Source organism: Vespa crabro, chromosome 15 (genome assembly GCF_910589235.1).
Source record: "Vespa crabro chromosome 15, iyVesCrab1.2, whole genome shotgun sequence".
Classification (NCBI taxonomy): Eukaryota; Metazoa; Arthropoda; class Insecta; order Hymenoptera; family Vespidae; genus Vespa; species Vespa crabro.
This window is the reverse complement of record NC_060969.1, coordinates 5,725,836-5,743,933: the sequence shown is the minus strand read 5'-3', so window position 1 is coordinate 5,743,933 and position 18,098 is coordinate 5,725,836. Positions and strand designations below refer to the sequence as shown.

The following is an 18,098-nucleotide window of genomic DNA, read 5'->3' as shown; positions in this document are numbered from 1 at the left end:
AGGACAGAGAGCCCTTTCTCTCTCCGTGGAAACGGAAACCACGAAGGAAGAGCAAAAGAGCGAGGAAAGAACACGTGGAACGTGGCGTCGGCGCCTAGGCCCCCAAGGAGACACTACAAAAGTACAAGTGGAAACGTAATATAGCTGAGGCTTTGTGTCTACCCCACTCAGACTGTCGGCGAGTATTCCTTTCCTCCACTCTCTCCCTCTCCCTCTCCCTCTCTCTCTCTCTCTCTCTCTTTCCAACGCAACAATGACACTATAGAAAAACCGCGAAGGGATAATATGGCCGGTACGCAAGACCCTAGACAAAATCGATTACACCCTTGGCCATGCCATAGACCGACCCCTCTGCACCTTTTTCTCTTTCCTCGCACCCCCGCCCGATCATCTTTTATGCCCCCCCCCCTCTCTCTCTCTCTTCTCGACCCATCACCTTTGATTCAGCGAAATTCGAGACGTCTTTCCACGCCACTCTGCCATTGTTTCACGTGGGAAGAGAGGGGAGAGAAAGAGAGAATTTATCGAGAAATTCGAAACTCCGCCCTTAACCATCGCTACTCTCTATCTCCCTCCCTCTCATTCTTCTTTTAGCATAGTAGTCTTCTCTTGGCTATGTTTTTTCTTTTTTTTTCTCTCTCTCTCTCTTTAAGAGAAATAGGTCGAACGGAATAGGATAGCTATCATCGAATTTCGTTCGATTCATTCGCTAAAAAGCCCTTTTTGCTCGGAGTTTGTACGCCTTTCTTCTACGCTATTATCGAGAAGAGAGACAGAGAGATATAATATCGCGAAAGGATCATCGTCGTTTACGATTCTCGTGGTTAATCTTCTCGCGCGAGTTAAAGCTTTCATTTTTGAACGACTAGAAAAGAATCGTAATGAAAAATACGAATTCGGGAATGTAAGGAGATGAAGTTAAAGACGTGTCATCTTCTTCTGAGAATTGCAATGGAATAAATGAAGAAGAAGAAGAAGGTACTCTTTATCGAGCCATTTGCTGTTGCTTTTCCAGACAAAATATTTTTCACGTAGATCCAATTTTACGTCCGATGACCGACCGATTACTCGAATGAAAGAAAATCTCTGAGAATAGATCTAAAAGAATCAAAGATGAGCCAAGTAGAATTTCGAATCACGTGTCACATAACACTCCTAACAGAAAAAGAGAGAACGATATCTATCCGTTCGAAGTGTGCGGATCGTTCGTGAGGTTGCATAAAACGAACAAAGGATAGAAAAATAAAAGAGAAGAAAGGCAACGGCTAAAGGCAAGAAGGTAGATAGAGGAAAAGGAAGCTGAAAGGAAGGAAGGAAGGAAGGAAGGAAGGAAAGAAAGCGGAACGAGCGGTCGACCAACCAAAGAACACGTACAATATCGCAGCCTGCCTTCTTCTCTCCCTCTCCTTCAGGTATTGATCCTGTTTGCCCACGTGGCTTTAGTATTCGGCGCGCAAACTTTCGCGAAAACGTGTCCCGCATGCCAGTGCCGCTCCATAATTGTAGATTCAAAGGATATAATTCGAAAGAGACACGGGATGGAGTGTGGGAGCCTGGAAGCGAAGGGTGGAAGAAACGAACCGAAGAGGAAAAGGGAGGGTGCTCTTCCTGGATCCCCGGGGATCTCGCGTTGAGGGAGAGAGAGAGAGAGAGAGAGAGCGCGAGAAATCGAGGAGATACGCCCTGGCGTTCTAACAAAGTGAAAATTAACCATCATTTTTCCTCGTCGAATATTCGATTTAATTTCTTATTATTTTCTTTTTTCTATATAAATGCATACGTGCTACGTATATTTCATAGGTAATCTTTCTATTTATCGAGCGAATCGAGAGCAAGAAAAATTTACCTTTATTAGAGAACCAGAGCGCGAACCATTTGTTCGTCCTTTCTTGCTCGCCTTGATGGTTAATTCTCTCTTTTCTTACGTTGTCAACGTTACCCGATTTTCCCCTCAGCCTGGGGAGGGTCGGAGATTATTGGGTCTTAATTAAGACCAGGAGAGTCCTATCGACTCCTGCAGCGCGAACGTATTAGTCTCTGATCCGTTAATATGGGGTGGTTACATCGAAATTGAGAGAGAGAAAGAAAGCATCGGAAGAATCCGGTTATACTATTAACACTATCGAGCGTTTCCTCGTGAATATACTCCCTGTTAATACCAATCTGTAAATACATCCAACAAATATGATCAATATCGTATATCGTGTTAAGACATGATATACGAAAAAATGAAGAGAAAATGTTCCTGAAATTCCCACATCTTGAAAGGAAAAAAAAGAAAAAAAATCTGTAAATAATCCAACGTCTAGTCCAAGAGCCGAGATAAAAAAGAAAAAAAAGAAAAAAATTGTCGACTGGACTCTCGTGCGACGAGTAGGGATCGGTGGCACGCGTTTGGGAAAGCATGGAAGTCGCGTTCACACGGGAGTTTCGGTGTTGCACAACGTAGGCGAAACACGTGTGTGACCACGAGAATAGGTAGTAGTACTTCTTCGACGGCCGTCGAAGACAGACAGTCATCGCACTTTCTTTCTCTCTCTCTCTCGCGCGCGCGCGAAGAGGAGACCGATAAGGCGCGGACACACGACGATAGCTCTTTTGATATCTCATTCTCCTTGTCTCGGCTTTCTGCCAACGCATAAAGAGATACGGCAAAGGAGTTATTCAAAGAACAGCGAGAGCGTGAAAATATTAGAAAAAAGACGTATCGAGATAACGAAGGAAGAAAGAAATGGAAAAATCATAATCGAAAGGAAGTTCGAAGAGTAGCTTGCTCTTGTTTGTTTATTCGTTTGTCCCTTTTTTTTTCTTCATTTCTTTTTTCATCCAAGTATTCTCCAATAACGCTTGCGGTTTGACAGCTATTGAAAACATCTATCTGTCCAATTAAAATAGGACGATGACAAGTGGATTCGCGATTTCATATGCTCTGAACGCGTAATCAAAGATCGCGAAAAGATTTATGAGCTTCGACCTGTCTGTTCTCCTATCTGTCTATAAAAAAGGAACAAGAAAGAAACAAGTTTTTTCTATTATTCTCCATGACCGTTCGTCTTTCCAATTTTTGCAAACGTCCACAAGCTGACACTCAAAACCAGCGCCCGCTTGTCGCTCGAGGTATAAAAACAGAAATAACGAATTCTCTAGAAAGAAGAATTTCTCTATTCGAAATTCACAGTTTCTTGGCCGGTCGCCAAGTATCGGATACGTTACGAGAGAGATCGAATTCGGGGGAGAAGCTGGGAGGAAAAATGGCAAAACTACTGTAAAAGACTTGCTTTAATTTCTTTCTCGAAGAAAGAAAAAAGATTTCACCTCGAGCAACACTTTGTTGTAAGAACCTCTAAAGTTTCTCTACTCTTTCTCGAGAGTACGAGCCTAAACAGGTCGTGCCTGCCTACGCGCGTCTCTCTCTCTCTCTCTCTCTCTCTCTCTCTCTCTTTTCGTTTCTTTCGCTGAACGAAAACAATGTAACTAGGAAGAGGAGGAGAGAGTGAGAGAGTAAATTGAACTAGTTCCGAGGCAACTTCGGAATTGCCCGAAGCACAAAGTGTGCTTCGCCGTTATCTCGAATTTTCTCATTCCGTCTTTCACAATTTAATTCGAGATCGTTGAAGCGTATGTCCCGAAAAATTAACAGTACTTACGCTACAGCACCGCTACCTATTGCAGTTACCATTACAATTTCTTTTTCCATTTCTATCACTTGAAAAAGTTTCTCTTAAAAAACTTTCTAATAAATCCGCTCGCTCTTTCGACTTCTTTTTAGCTCGATTAATCTTCCTTCGTACTTTTTCAATGAGTAGCAGGTAGCAACAAAGGTAGCGGCAGTAAGGCGAACTCGTAAAATTTTTACCGAGAACGCTTTCGAGTTGTAGAAAAAGAATTGGCTCTTCTTCTTTCTCTTTTTTCCTTCTTACTTCTTCACGTTTACTCGTCGACTACGGGGAAACGCGACGTAAAGCATTAGTTGACTTAGGACGCCTCATTTATCAGCTTTAATTACCAGGATTTTCTAGAAAAGCCTACAAGTAGAAAATTGTGTTATTTTCCAATGTTGGGAGGGAAAAAAAAATTTAGACACAAAAGTACATATTTTTTTGCGGACGAGACAAAGAGCAATACTAAGAAGACGAAACTATGGTTAACGTACTGACGTCTGATATAATCTTTCAAAATCCGATCTAGTAAGTAAGAAGATCTCACTGAGAGTCACGAGAGACGACGAGTCTTTTAATGATTCGGGCAAAGTGTACCAAAAGGAAATACGAAAGATAGAGTAGTGCGAGAGCGAAAGAAAGAAAAGTACGCTGTGTATCCTCTTCTGTCGTAACGAAGGCTCTCGTGTTTCCGCAAAACGTCTACTAGGCCAACAAACGGACTCGTAAAAAAGCCAGGGAATTCTTCGTTTCTTTTTTTACGGTACACGCGACCCTCGGAACACTCCGTTAACGTTTCCGCGTCACTTTCCACTTCTCGCCTCGAGCTGTGAAAGATGGGCCACGAGATTATACGAAGGATATCGAAGGCTCTGTTCCGACGACGACGACAAAGAGAGAGAGAGAGAGAGAGAGAGAGAGAGAGAGAGAGAGAGAGAGAGAGTTGGTAAGAGGCATTGCGAGATTTCCTGGTACTCGAGTTACAAACGCTTTGTCTGCCCTTAAATCCAAGTAGTTAGTGTCATGTTATGGAAATCTGCACTATCTACCATCACGGTCGACATCATTTGAACAACGAACCAGTCGTGATTTTTGCGTCAACTGAAAATCACATTTTCTACATCGTCGCAAAGTTTGCAGATACAATTAGTAAGATATTTGGTAAATATACGGAAAAAAGTACATCAAGGCCTTTTTTTTATTTACCTTTTTCTCCTTAAGTTGTTTCATAAAGAGCATTTTCTTCCGTCGGAAAAATACTCTCGCGAAGCTCTCTCAAGAACGATCCTCCGGAACAATGGTTGACGCACGGGGGATCCATTAAACGTAGTACACGGTCTCATCATTAATCCTACGAGAAATTACCACTCTTTCTCTCGAGCCAACTTTGCGATCGTCCTTTCTGACTCAGCTTCAGATCGAGCTAATAATCGGAACTTGCTTACGTCACGAAGCGAATTTTTCGCTTGGTAAAAATGTTCTTCCGATTAACGACATATGCATATGTATGTATGTATGTACGCGTGCACGCACATATCTTTTAGTCGACGAAAGCGCAGAAAAGGACGAGAGAGCGAACAAGTAGAGTGTCCTGGAAATTATAGGGAGATATTCCCCTCTACACTGCCGATACACATATTTATCAACGAAAGTAGAAAACGCGAGAGCAATGAAAGTGGCTAATGAAAAATACTTTATTTACGATAATACATAATCTACGCAGTCTCTACTGGATTACTCTCTCTTTCTCTCTCATACGTGGGGGGGGGGGGGGGGGGGACACGCAGACGCAGGCAGAAGTCATTAATAATTCATTTCGCACGCACGTTCGTAAATTCCGCGACGCATTCCATTGCCCCGAGGACGACGACGCAAGTCGCAATTTAAAAAGTGGAAAAGAAAGGAAAAAATTGTCGGGGGAACAGAAATGAGAAACGTTCTCTCCATTTCCATGTTTGTCCGGCGAATAAAACGGTAGAGAAGAGAAGGAAGGAAGAGACGCGTAATAATCTTTATCATTGTCTCCTCTTTCGATTGAAGAAAAGACGAAAGTCTCTGCTTACACTCAAAATGAGACAAAAATGATGGCACATGGAGTTGGAGGCGTTATAATCGCCCGTTTTTCCCGTTCTGATAATGCAACTCTTTCCTTTGCTTCCCACAATTTGCAGGATCATTTTAAAAAGTTATATATTATTTTACGACTTCTTTTAAAAATCCTTGAAATTTTACGAATAGTTAATCTCCTTCTTTTTTTGCATTCAATTTCTTTTCAACGAGCCATATCGAAGCTCATTCGAAATAGCACATTTGATTATCGAGCGCGTCGTCTAGATCGAGAGAAAGGCCAAGGGTAGAGGACAAAGCAAGTGAGAGATGGCAAAGAAAACAATGCAGAGTCATTGGACAGTGTTTTTCCAAGCGCGGAAGACTTACAAGGGATGAATCCCGAGAAAAAGGCTCCCAAGGTAGGGGGAGCGAAGATGAGGATAGGCACGCGAGAGAAGCCTCACAAATTAATTGAGGAAGCGAAGCGACCGTAAAAAGAGAGAAAGAGACTGACTACGACGAGTGACAAGACAGCCCTTCGATCTAAATTCAATTATTGTATTTCCTTTCGCGTCCCCCTTGCACGCGGTACGTACGGCGTATTATATCGGCGTTCGTACGCTCGAAAAACTCGCAGCATGCGATTCCCAAAAGTCCCGTCTATCTAATAATCCGAATGGGCAAAAATGATTTAAAGACTTTTATTATTCGTTCGATCGCGCGGGATGCGCCCGATTTATAGGTAAAAATGAACGATTCAACCTTCAACAAATTCTATCCGAAGAAAAAACTTTGGCCAGGAATATGTCCCGATTAGAAACTCGCATCTCAAGTTGAGTGCCTTTCTATGTCCTGTCTACGTCGAGCGAAGAGAGCTCGTCTGGTCAGATCCCATGGGAAGAAATTCGTCGAAATTCTCTCCCGGCAACGGGACAAGGATAGGATATCACCGAGCGATCCATCAAAATCGGCCCTGCGCGCAATTTCTCGTTCTCTGTGTCGTAGGCCGACAAGATGGCTGCGTGCGTCGTCCTAACGACGACGACGACGACGACGACGACGACGACGACGACGACGACAAGGAGGCAGGCGAATCAAGCTCTATTCACAAAGAAATCAGACGACCGAATTACGTTCCATTCAATTGAAAACGAGTCTCCTTCTCCCCTTTAATTCTCTCCTTTTCCATCTCTTTTTTGCCATCGTAGGACTTTGCGGGCTATTAATTACAATGAACTCTCTCTCCATTTTCATTTCTCTCAAAAATGCTTCTACTTGTCCAGCGTCCTTCCCACTCTATCACGTCTCTCTCTCTCTCTCTCTCTCTCTCTCTCTCTCTCTCTTCCATCCGAGGGTAAATATTTGGAGTCGAGAATAAATAAATCGTTCCTTTGACGAAGCATCGAACGGGTAGCACGGCGAAAAAGTCGATGACGAATCGCGACTACGCGACGCGACGGCGCTTCGAAAATAAATGCGTCGAAAGAGGAGAGAGGGAGGGGGAGAAGGATTGCCCCAATGAATGAATGAAGACGTTGATCGGGAAATTTATTACTATGAACGTTCCTCTACGAATGAAATAATCAATTTAACACGACTACTAATCGCGACGTCCCTGTATCGAACGTTCGACGAAAAAAATGAAATAAAAAACGAAATACGTACCGAATTGCGAAATAGACGGCCGCAGAATAGAGAGAGAGAGAGAGAGAGAGAGAGAGAGGATCCTTTCGGTCGTGCATTCGCGCGCGAATCATACTCTCCGTATACATCATTTATTAAGCGAAATTCGATTTCTCTCACCCTTCGACCATTTTCTCTCGTCTCTCTTTCGTTGGATGAATACGGCCCATACAGGATGCAATGACGCGATTAATGGCCGATAAGCTTCGAAAAATAAAGCCGGGAAATTATCGAGGCCGAAATGAACGAAATATGGAATCTCGACGTACTTTTTGTTAGTCCTTATCACGAAGACGAGGAGATGGAAAGATAAAAGGGGGAGGAAGTCGTGGAAAGGAACGACGAGGAAGACTCTAATCTAAGAAAATGGAGGAATTTCCAATTGAATCGACTCGGAAGGAGCACGACGACGAGTATCGCCATCCGATCGAGGTCTCAGTTTGTAACTTTGTCTCGTTCCGAGATACTCTCGCTCGGGATCTCATAAGCGCGATCGAATGGACCCAGACATCTTCCTCCTCGATCTCTACTTACGCTCTACTTTTCTTCTTCTTTCTTTTCTTTTCCTTTCTTTTTTCCATCGCGACAACGTCGAGAACGGGAAGAGGGAAGAAGCTAAGAAATAAAAAGAGATAAAGGAAGGGGGGGACGCTATTCTATGCGGAATAAAATAGATAATCCCTTTATCCTTATCGATAAGGAAACGTTCAAAGTATAGCGTGCCTATTTACCACCAATGGCTCTCTCTCCTTCTATCTCTCGGTTTACAACATCGAAACTTTTAATAGCCTTCGATCGTTTAACGGGCATTCCATGAAAAAGCCGTTAGCCGAGGACTCGACGATTATTAGAAACTTTTTCCTCGTTTCATATCCGACGACGAGCAAGCTGACAGAGGTTAACAAGGAGGATGACTATTTCCCTCGGACTCATTAATGACGTCCCTTTGCGATCGCTGACTTTACGCTAGGTCCGCTCAATGAAAACTAAAGGATCGAAATGAAGTGGGCAAAAGCGAGAGACGTAGAGAGATGAAAGAGATCGATGAACGGGAAAGCAGAAAGTCTGTTTGGTCTGTTGCAATACAAAGAGAGAGAGAGAGAGAGAGAGAGGGACGAACGCGAGCAACCCTCTTTACTACGATTCGTACGTACAACGCATTACGGTTAACAGACCGCGCGCACGCGAGAGAGAGAAAATGAGTGAGTTCATGAGGCGCATCCCATATACTCCCTGGATTTTCGATAATTACGAGATTCGATGCGCCGTACTAATTTATTAATCGAACCGATGACCCTCGATCGAGAGTGTAAGCTACGTTTTCTACCTACTGGTGTGATATTGGCCACGTTCATACGAGAGAGAGAGAGAGAGCTAGAGGAACTCGTATGTTTCGCGTTCTCTTTTAGAAAGCACCAGGGGTGAGAGAAGGAAGGTTACAATTTTCGATCGATTCCCGCGCGAAAACCCCTGTTTTATGCAAATCTCGCTGCGCACCGCACTCTGGTAATAAATTATTCGCTCGACCGGCCCCGTTTATGGTACACAGCTTCTCTCTCTCTCTCTCTCTCTCTCTCTCTCATATATCGTTAGAGGTACACTCCCGACTATTATTTGTCGCTGCTACCGCCGTAATACGGCCAAATATTTGCTGGCAATAGCCCGTAGCGAAGGATAAATATTTATAGAGACCGTCGACGATCCTCGATCGTTTCGTTTGTTCCAGGATCCTTTGGATGGAAAAAGGAACAGAGAGAGAGAGAGAGTGAGAGGGAGGGGTGGGGGCTGAGAGAGAAAATGGAAAGGAATTGCAGATAAAATGAAAAAGAAAAAAAGTAGAGTTGAAAAAATACAACACAAAAAAGTAGATAACATTAGAAATTAATTCTAAAACGATTAAGAACGTCGATTAAGATCTTATCGTCCCCAAGAGGATATTCTCAGATTGAAAAGTAGTAAGTACATACGTCTTCTCCGTGGAAAAAAATTGCAAAATACTCGTGAAAATTAGTCATCGATACCACATTCAGAATTCTAGAAATCCATTATTCATTGATTACTCTCGTTAAAGGGAACGCAAACTTGACATCGTTCTTGGTTATCGTGCTCTTTTCTTCTTTCTCTATCTCCCCCTTCCTTGCTCGATTATCTATATCTCATCGATGCTTTATCGATTATCTCGTCGCTCTCGTTATCGGTCGCGCGTAAAATTACTACGAAAAAGGAGAGAGAGAGAGAGAGAGAGAGTCATACGCGAGGTCGTTAACGCGCGTGTCTAGATTTACGATAAAATTATGAAGCACTGGCAGAGAACTAGACTAGATTTATACTGGTTTCGTTTAAGTATACGAGTTTGAAAAAAAAATTCAAGCGAAGGAGCTTGGCTTCAATTTTAATAAGCCGGTGCAAAAGTCCCGTAGGTAGGTAGAAGTATGTATCCTGTAGGAGCAACGCGAGAGTTCCTTTCTACCGTGGGTACCTCGTGCGCTGCTTGAATACCACTTAGGACCAGATATTTCAACAAATTGGAGAGAGAAAGATGAAACGAGCTCGTTTCAAAGCGTTTACTTCTATGGAGAGAGACCGCGGACTCGTACCAAAGATTTACTTTTCCTTATGCCCTTTTTTTGTCGAAACGTCCCTTTGAATGCACAATCGGCAATAATAGAGAAGGAAAGGGAGGTGGTCGAGAATTTTTAATAAAAGGGAAAAAAGGAAAGAAAAATAATAATAAAAGGAAAATAATGATTACAGGTTTGGTAAATAATCGGCCTAAATAACACGTCGTATATCGTGCGGCATTCGCTTCTCGACGAAAGCAATTAAGCGATCGTTCCTCGCTTAAAAAAGATGACAATAATGATGAAAAAGGGAAAACGATGAAATCCTTCAAAAGGATGAAAAGGAAAATTAAGAAGGACTCTTATCGCTTTCAAGAAGAAACCTTTGCTAAACTAGCTCTATTATCGTAAAGGGTGAGTAATATAGAACTTGGGGGGGGGGGGGGGGGGAGACCACACTCGACACTTTGACACCGAAGATTCTGATTTATTCTCACGTTCGTATCGGTCGACGCGAAACTAACGGAAAGAAGCTTAGAACCACGGGGAGTCACGGCTGACCTCGCGTCGTAACAACGACGAACTCTCTCCCCCCGTCGACTCAAAGGAGAGACTTCCTCCAACGGGCTCCGAAAAGAACAAAAAAAGAGAACTCAGAGGGCGGTTTTATGGGTTCTCCTTTCTTACGTTTCTTCGACGGTTAACGAGCCTTCGAGATAAATTTCCACGACGTCGTAGAAAATGACGAGTTCCTGAGATCTTTCGATACGATCGATCGAGAAAGAGAGTAACTTTCAATGGTCCCGCGGATGAGATGCGAAGAAAAAAAAAAAGTTCGAGTTTCTTTTAATTCGCGTGGTACAGCAAAATGCAACAAAATCGGTTCTTCCCGATTCTGTACTTAGGATAAATTACGTCGTGAACGTTTCGTGCTCGACGACTTACGATTTAGTTTAGACACCCGATATAGAGCGAGGCCTTTCCTTCCTTCCTTCCTTCCTACCTACCTACCTACCTACCTACCTACCTACCTACCTACCTACGAAAGGCACGCACTATCTCGAAGGGGAAGCAGCACTCGGTGGTCCGTTGAAAAGTTGAAGAAGGGGCCCTTTGTCCGTACAGGTGCACACGGCAGGTTGCTGGCAGAAGCCCAAAACAGGTTTCCACAAAAATCCGCGCAAGGGACAAGGCATTGAAATTCGACGGATCCTTCCTTTCTCTATTTCTTCCTCGTGGAGGGAATGCGTTTTGAATTGGAAAACACAGCGAGGAGAGCTCTAGGCAGCGAATCCAATTCTATCATCAAAGAGAAGAGAAATACGTCGCTAACTTCTCTTACCTCGAGCAATTTAAAACGAACGTTTCGTAGGATCTTTCCAAGACCATTTTGAAGCTATTTCGAACCTCGATATACATATTCGCTCCGTCTCTTTGCGATCGAGTTCCGTGCTTGGGAAAATAAAAGGAGACGCGGCGAGCGAGGGAGAGAGATAACACAGGAAGAAAATACATGCCAAGAGGCTTTTAATTACCTAGAATGTCTCATTTATCCCGAGAGATAAGAGGTCTACCGTTTCTCTCGCCTTTCCCGAAGATATCTCACCTTTTCTTTTTTTCTTTTTTTTATTTTTTTATTTTTTTTTTTTTATTTTCTCTTTTTCCATTTTTTTTTAACCGGGATGATTTCGAACAGCTATCTTCTTTTTTCTACCGGTTTAATAGCAATAACGGGCGAAGAAGAAACAAACGGTGCTGGGGGATATTTTAATTAAATTCTATTTCCACAATGTCTCAACCTTCTTTTTTTTTTTTTTGCATCTCGCCGAGGACAGCGTCGTAAAATACGAGGCGAGGAAAAAACGAAAAAGAATCGTCTAGGAACGATTCGGGCATCGTAATTTGTCTCTTTTAAACTAGGACGCGTTTAAAGGATTCGTCAAAAACGAATATTCGACGAGAGCAACGTCGGAAGCGAAAAGAGTCCTATTGTTATATACGGGGAAAAAGAAAAAAGGAAAAAATGACGTGCGTAAATGAAGAATTTGAAATCGGTTGAGTTCTGAATCCTCAAGGATGAAATTTCGTATTAACCACGACGTCGACGACGACGACTCCACTCCTATTTTCCTCCTCGAGAGAGCGATCCATGCGTTCTCCCTTTCTCTCATTAAATAACAACGTCTGTTATTTTAGTAAGTCACCGTCCGACGTGCCTTCGACGAACGCACGGGTGGGCAGTGGATTTAATTCGCGTCAAGTATTTAACTGTTTGATCCTACGGGTTGCTCGATGACGTCACATTTCGGCTCGTCAAGAGATACATAGGGCGGGAAGAGAGACGCAGAGAGGAAGAGATAGGGACCAGAGAAAACGCGTGCATCTAGTCTTCACGTCTTCTTTCTACGTCCTTTCATTTCTCCTCCTTCTCCTTTTTCTTTTTCATTTTCTTTTCTTTTCTTGCCTGCTGGTATCTCTAATATCCCTCCTCTGAAAACGCATGCTTCCTCTCTCAAACGATAAACCCTTGGTATGGCTCGCTACGATTCAAATCAATCTCCCTTTCCTATTACGTTCATTAACGTCCGTATCGGTGATAAAAGAAATCGTTTAATCGATTAATTATCCAAACAAAACACTATACGTTCCCAATTATCTTCTTTCCTTTTTGCATATAGAATCGATTCAATCTTTTTATTAAAAACGTAAAACGTTTTTATCTCGTACAACAGCTTGTTCGACGGTCTCGAGTCGATTAAAGTTATTTTGAGTCGTTCAAAGGATATATCGTTGAAAGGTCCAACGATAGTCGTTGTAAAAAGAAAAAAAAGAAAAAAAAAAAAGAGAGAAAAAACGGAAAAAAGAGTAAAGAAAGAAAATCAAAAAATTACTACAAATTCCCTTTTAATGACTCGAAATGGTAGTTAGGGAGGAGGGAGGGGAGGCGGGGGCAATCGTGATTTAAAAATTAACAGAAAAAAAGCAAAGCTTGAGGATTTTGGTTCTAAAGGTGGTCTTAAATTCGAGATCGAGAGAAAAAAGATGGCTGTCTCGTTCTCTCTCGTCTAACACGGAGAGCGATGTGCGTGACGATCGAAATAAAAGGTCTCGTGAGAACGAAAGAGGATATCATTGTCTCGAAAGTATAAAGAAATATCTTTCACGCTTCGAGAACACGCTCTTCTCTCTTCTCTACGCATATTTCGCCATCGTAATCTTTGTCGTAGAAATTGAAAGAAAAAGATCGTTTAATGTAACTTAATGATTTTACTACCATAGTAGTACTCGTTTTCCATTGATTCCGATTTATCTCTTCGTTTTATCGATAAGATAATATATATATGTACGCACGCATATATCGCTATCTTTTCACGTTAATGTTCCAACGAATTATCGCGTTCCCGTCTTTTCTTATTACATCGAGTGGAAAAAGCGTGCACAACGAGACATGCCATTTTCTTTCGGAAAATTCCAACATAATGGAATAAATTCCCTATAGAGGTGTACTCGAAACGCGGAATTGTTCGAATAGGAAGTTTCTTGCGACACGACGACGACGACGACGACGACGACGACGACGACGACGACGACGACGACGACGACGACGACGACGACGACGACGACGACGACGACGACGACGACGATTACCGGAGGAAACCACTTCGCGTCGAACGTACATAGATACCGTAGGTATGTAAAATATTGTCGTCGAGCGAAGAAAGAACGGAATGTAGAGAATCCGTAATCCATACGCGCGCGGGTCACGGTACGACAATACCGTGTGTTAAAAGAGAGAAGTAGAAGATTGACGACCTCCTCGCTCGCTTCTTCTTCATACACACGCGCATGCTTATTACAACGCAACAAGAGGAAGAGAAGAAAAAGCGCGCGCGCGCGCGTGTGTGCGTGCGAGTGCTTGTCAGGGAATGAAGCTTCTTTATCATCCATACGATACGCTTTTCACCTTTCCATCGTTCATTGTACGCTGAAAAAGAGAGATAGATAGAGAGAAAGTGTATGAAAAGAAGAGGAAAGGTGTTCCTTCCTCGGCTTTGTAGCAAGGCCCGCGCACCAATAAGCCGATCTTTGCTTTCGCCTCGAATAAAAGGAGTGCCTTTTTCACGGCACTATTTCTACATTTCCTCTTATAACGCTTTCCTTAGAAGGAGGAGGAGGAGGAGGAGAGAGCTCGAACGATATCGGTAAGAGCTCGAACAATTCAATATGGAATGATATATCATCGTTGTACTTCCTCTCGATCGGTAAGACGAAATATTTTCGCGTACGGACGACTGTAAGGTGTCGCAAACCCCTTTTTTCGTCGAATCGAAATCGCTCGAAAGTGAAACCTGATATCGAAGGAACGTTAATACATATATACATACATATATATATATATATGCGTATATATGCGTATCGTATACAAGCGCTATCCTTCGGCTATCTACCTTCTCTCTCTTTCTCCCTCGGCACGCTTCTTTAAAACGTAAATTAAAATCTACGAGAGGCTACGAGCAGTAACGCGCTCGTACGCTTGGAAACCAAAGGGACAAGAAGAGAAAAAGAAGAAAAGCAGGACGAGCTCTCGGAGGCTAGCCGTTTGAAACCGGACCAAGAGAAGCGAGAGAAAGATAGAAAGAACGAAAGAGCAAAGGACGAAAGGGAAAGAGAGTTTAACGCACGGCCTCGCAGAAAAGACGGGAGATAGTAAAGGAACGAAACGAATCGCGTTCGAGAAAGAGTCCCCCCGCCATCTCTTTTCGTCTTTGGACGATTAGCACCGGTCGTAGAAAAAGAAGCGATTCTTCTATCTACGTGACGATTTTTTAAGAAACGAGTAGTTACCGAAAGAGTTACCTTTACCTCCTTTCTCCGAAGATATAAAAAACAAAAAAAGGAAAAAAAAGAAAGAAAAAAGAAAATGCTCGTCGATTTCTCTCTCTCTCTCTCTTCTTCCGTTCGAAAGGTGTCGTAATCCGAAGCGCCGCCTCTAACAGGTGCGTGGCAAGGCCCAACGAGCCCTTTAGAAAAAAAATTCTCTGTGCGCGCGTAAATACGTACGTAGGTACGTGGAAAGAGAGGCGAGGGTCAACGTACGTCCTTTCTTAATGCGTACTAGAGGTTTTACGTTGCCGTCTAATTAGCCTCGAACGACACAAGTTCACGCGTATTAAAGAAGACGATGAATCACCGCTAAGAAGGTTGAGAACGTGGTACCGCGAGACGAATTCATGGCAAAGAGACGATTCTAAAAGGTAGCGATCGCTCGAACCAGGCGGCGATCTTCTCCTCTCTCTTTCTTTCTCTTTCTCTCTCCGTCTTCTGTCGCTGACTTACGAGGAAAAACGTGGTTGAAATCACGGCGCCAACAGCGTATGAATCCGCGATCGCGAACGAATTCCAACCAATGTAACCGCCATCTACCAATGGCGGAATAGAGAGAGAGAGAGAGAGAGAGAGAGAGAGAGAGAGAGAGAGAGAAGAAAAAAGACGCAAGTGTTTTTCGCCGCCTATGCGAGATCGAGCGTCGTCTTTTTCGAGGCGAGACCTTTGCTAATATCTCGACGATGAGTTTGGTGGGGGGAAGAAAAAAAACGGAAAAAGAAATGAGAGAAAGAAATAAAATTTATCCTTTCGTTTATTTCACTTACCTATAAGATAAAATAACGCAAAGAGCCATACTGTTGCAGCCGGATGCCCGTGATCTGCCATCGTGGATTAACCGATCGCCTTTTCTTTCCTTCTCGTCTCCACTCTGATTCCACTCTTTTTCTTCTTCTTGACCGTCGTCGACGGTAAAATATATTCTTCTTTTACTATAGTGGAATCTCACCGTTCTCCGATCTCTCTAGCACTATCGTTTTTTCACCACACGCGAACTCTCTATTATCTTGGCCAACGAGCGACGGTTAATAATCACGAATGTAAAATAAAAAAATTCGTTATATACTTTGCATCTCGTGCGCCATCACCGGCCTAAGAAGAGAAAAGAGGGGAAAAAAAATGCAAAGGTGAGAGTCCACACGGTGCGCCTCCTCTTTCTCTTTCTTTCTTACTTGATTTTCACGTCGTATCGTCACGCTGGCCGATCTCAAACTGTGACGGGGAGCGCCGCGAACGCGCTCGGCTCGGCCTTCGGTCGAAATCGTCGACCTTCGGCTGTGCTCGTATTCTCTCTCTCTCTCTCTCTCTCTCTCTCTCTCTCTCTCTCTCTCTTCTACCTACACGTATACACGTATACACGTACACACGTACACACGTACACACGTACACACGTACACACACAAATGCGCGGTGGCGGTGGACATATATACGTTATAATACGCATTTTCCGTTCGTACATACCTCCTACACGCAAACGCGTTTATACACGGTGTACAGGTAACGAAATTCGCGAAAGAGAATTTTTACGCCAAACGTAGAGTTTGCTTTATTAAAAGAGTGTAAAAGAGAAAGATAACGAACTAACTTTGCTACGGCCTGTTATGCATCGTCGAACGTAAAAAAAGCCAGTATTTAGTACAGGTAAATTTGAACAATGAAACGTCTTGTTCTTGGAATTAGTATCATTTTCGACTGCGTGGAGATTTTCAACGAACCACTGCTATTGCTACTAGAAAGAAAGAAAAAAGAAAAGAAGAGTGATATCGATGAAGCAAACGACGATACGTAAAACCGGGGGGATACGTTAGAAAGCGTAACGTAAACGATAGAAAAGCCGATCGCGTATCGATCGACATTATTCATCATCATAGACTATAAAGAATTCGAAAGTGTATGTACCTCGCCAGAAATATTATTCGAATGAATTAAGGGTTGTATTAATGAACGATTCTGTTAGCTAATTAAACCTATACGACAGAAGCAAAGAACACGTATTCGTGGAAAGGAGGCGGGTGAGTGTCGACGCGTCCTATTTGCATTTATTTCTATAGACGCGCAAACGCTACGATATTTCATTGTGTACGTTGTGTATATTAGTCACGTTTTACGTCAATATATTTGGTAAATTGTTTACATTTCCTAAAATTTACCTCGATTCGACATTACCTCCGTTCGATTTCACTCCCCCTTCTCTTTCTCTCCCTCTCGTTCTGGTAAATACGAGATAAAATACAATACTGTCGAGAGAAACTGATACGTAAACGATATTTAGCTATGCTGCGTGCATTATATATCGTTTAGCTTTGTAACAATGCTATGACTACTACCATATTGTTACGAACGAGCAAGCTTATGTTGTAATTCTGTGAGTGATCCATTTTGAAGAAAAAAGGCATGAAATATCACGTAATCGAGGTACGATTTTACGAATCGGGTTATGTCTTCTTTGATACGGCACACGTTTCTGAAGATATATATATATATATATATATATATATTTCTTTATCGCGACACGGCACGATCTCTATCTTTCTTTGTTGACACGCGTAAAAAATAAAAGATAAAAGATTTCTGAGTCGAAGAGGTAAAAATTAAATCGTGTAGCAGGCTGCTAAGTGCGACCTATACTCGACGTCGAAGATTTTGCCCCTCTCGTTAACTGACGAGCAAGGAGAACCAGAGAGAGAGAGAGAGAGAGAGAGAGAGAGAGAGAGAGAATTACGAATGGTCGATGATTCTCGAGGATCTGGAAGATTGATGGGCTCCGTCGTAAAACTCGAACAAATATCGCCATAGCGATACGACTCTTCCATTGTAATTAGGCGCGTGATAATAGCTCGTGTGTATAATGCCGAGCATGCGATAGTACCTAGTTCAGCATTACTCGAGCCAGGCGCCTAGAATCGGTGTGCTGTTTGCACGAAGATTTGCTTATGATGCTTGGAAAATTATCTCTTTCTTTCTCTCTATCCATCCGTCTACTCATCTATCTTGGTCTCGATCGTAGAAAACAGAACGAGTGAAAAGTAAAGACGCAGGTACTCCTCTGGAGTCGAATTATACGACTTCGTTTAAAGCTCGCGTAATATATATGATAGCAAAGATAAATCTGCAAATTTATGCGAATAATCGAGTTATCATGGCAAAATACCTCGTGCAATTTGCATATTGCTTTATGATCGGCCAAACACGAGTAACGACAACCAACGACTCTCCCCCGAACAAATCAATTAGAATTTGATCGTATGGTCGTAGTAGTAGC

General features: G+C 42.8%; 1 protein-coding gene across 6 annotated transcripts in view; it reads right to left on the bottom strand.

Annotated features, from left to right (window-relative positions):
• LOC124429437 (fasciclin-2) overlaps window positions 1-18,098 on the bottom strand; it is a 66,868-nt gene that overhangs the window by 36,020 nt on the left and 12,750 nt on the right. For 4 of the 6 annotated variants that reach the window (XM_046974733.1, XM_046974736.1, XM_046974734.1 and 1 more), the window contains exon 1: window positions 13,630-13,717. The exons of 1 other annotated variant lie outside the window; for it this stretch is intronic. In XM_046974733.1, coding sequence (XP_046830689.1) covers window positions 13,630-13,702 — 73 coding nt within the window. In that variant the 5' untranslated portion in view covers window positions 13,703-13,717. Of the gene's footprint in view, window positions 1-13,629; window positions 13,718-15,603; window positions 16,063-18,098 lie in introns of those variants that run through there. One more of the 6 variants, XM_046974737.1, reaches the window with a different exon arrangement.